Below are 2,112 nucleotides of genomic sequence, written 5' to 3' on the forward strand. Positions count from 1 at the left end.
GAGAAGGCATGGATGGACACGCGTGTGTGGGAGATGTACTTGACTGATCTGCTCAAGTACGAGATCGAAGGCCCCTCTGTTATTGTGGCCGACAACTTGGATTGTCATGTCTGCCAAGCCTCGCACGACAAGGTGTCATCTGAACTATTCAGTGTGCTTGAGCCCTTGCCCAAGAGCTCCACCAGTGTCTGCCAAAGTTGGACGTGGGTGTGATGGGGCCTCTGATGAGTAAGTTGCGCTCGAAGTGGCTCCAAAAGCTCCTGTCACGACAGCGGCAGAAAAGCGCCTGGTCATGATCAAGCGCACGATTGCAGCGTGGGAAGAGATGCCTACTTCACTGATCCCCTGTTCATTTGAGAAGGCAATCCCTGGTGCCCCCATTGCCCCTTAATTTGCGCAATATTTCGTTTCACAGTAATTACTCTTCACAGTAATTGAATTTCGTTGTGTAAAACTTAGTTTCATCTCGTCGTTGTCGAAAATGGGTTTATTTTGTCCAATCAAACAACAGTAGCAAATTTGGCGAACAATTTAATCACGAATAAAACCATCACCAATTAATATATTTCCGATACAAATTTCAAGATAACAAGGTAGTACCACTGGGTTTATTTTTCCGTCGTTACATGTATTAGGAGTTTAGGCTAGTGGATAAACTAGGTTCCTAAGTTCCTTAAAGATTACCGTGCTTGTTCTTCTCAAATCTGGTCTAATACAGTGAACCGGGAAAAAACTCGCAAACGTTGTACTTGCGAGTATTTTGAAGTTTGTATGCATCAAGTTGGCCTATGGTCAGTGAGCGAAAAAAATCATGGATAATGATACCCATCAAATTCTGAAACAAGGCCACTGATTGGCCAACACACCATAGAAAATATGCAATTTTTATTCTTGACCAGTCCGGGGATAGATCGTACAGTACCCTTCAGCCAATTGATGTGATCAGTCATTTTGCAAGCAAGGACTGTCCGAGGATAAAGTGAGCCCCAGAAAAGCTGACTAACTGGCACCACCAAAAATGCCGACCACCTCCAAAACATGATCTGTTTTATAGAATTCTACCACCTGTATACATCAATAGACAGATTTCGCAAACGCTGGTTCTATTCTATCCGTGATCTAAAATTCAGAACACGGATAGAATGAAACTTCACAACCATCAAATTTCGCGAGTCATCCGATTCATATTGGTTCTCTCTGCTAAATTCACCCAATCAACTTGTGGCATCCTGAGTGCCCACCACCTCCCAAAATGTTGTCGTGCAATGAGATCGAAGCGCTTCTCAAGAAGCGACGTGGGGCGAACTGCCGCAAGCGCTTGAGACTGTTTCGTCTACTGGCTTGCGTCGTGGAGAGAACTTTGGTAACGGACATTCCTTTTGACCTCCAATGCTCGTCCGATGCCGATGCCACATTGAAGTTCAAGTTTGACGTCCACGGCGTCCAACGCCTCGTTCCACATTTCAGTGCTGAGGAGTCGGCGTCTGATTGCACCTCGTTGGACATGATGGCTGTTAAGGGTGGCTCAAAGTGAAATGTTATGCGGATGCAGTGGACAAAGTAGTGGTTGTAAAATCGTGCGATTTTGGCATCAGCTGCAACAAGTTGCTGCAGGTTGGTTCCAAACTAATCGAATTTGACAGGATAGGATATAGATAGAACTGAACCAGCGTTTGTGAAATCTGTCTAATACCAAGTCAGAAACTCATTCATTTTGACCAATTGCAGTGTCGATACAAACGAACCTGTGATGGACTGACAGAACTTCTCGTGATTATAGCCAATCAAGTTGGACAAACTAAACCAATTTTAAAAATTGATTTTATTCTGCCTCCATGCATGTCAGAATGATAGATACTGTACCATGTCGGCTTTTCCGGGGTTCACTGTACCTCCGCGAAATTTGACGTGGTGATTACGGTAGGCTAACGAAAGGTTAGCTGACCGTTTCAAAGCAGCACATTGCGTGTGAGGGGTGAAGGATTAGCATGGGATCCCCATTAGGATAGTGCGACATTATTTTTATATATATACAATGTGATGCCACTGGAAAATACCTTCTCGAACGGTTTCAACCACGTTAGCTATGTAGAACGAGGTGTGCCCTCGATC

General features: G+C 44.5%; 1 protein-coding gene across 1 annotated transcript; it reads left to right on the forward strand.

Moving 5' to 3' along the window:
* Positions 1 to 12: 12 nt before the first annotated feature.
* H310_09717 (hypothetical protein) lies at positions 13 to 391 on the forward strand (the record flags this gene model as incomplete). The annotated part of the gene is made up of 2 exons (XM_008875869.1): positions 13 to 184; positions 234 to 391. 2 exons carry the CDS (start codon positions 13 to 15, stop codon positions 389 to 391), a joined length of 330 nt encoding a protein of 109 aa, XP_008874091.1.
* Positions 392 to 2,112: the final 1,721 nt, after the last annotated feature.

This window comes from Aphanomyces invadans (assembly GCF_000520115.1).
Source record: "Aphanomyces invadans strain NJM9701 unplaced genomic scaffold supercont1.22, whole genome shotgun sequence".
In the NCBI taxonomy this organism is placed as follows: Eukaryota; Oomycota; class Saprolegniomycetes; order Saprolegniales; family Verrucalvaceae; genus Aphanomyces; species Aphanomyces invadans.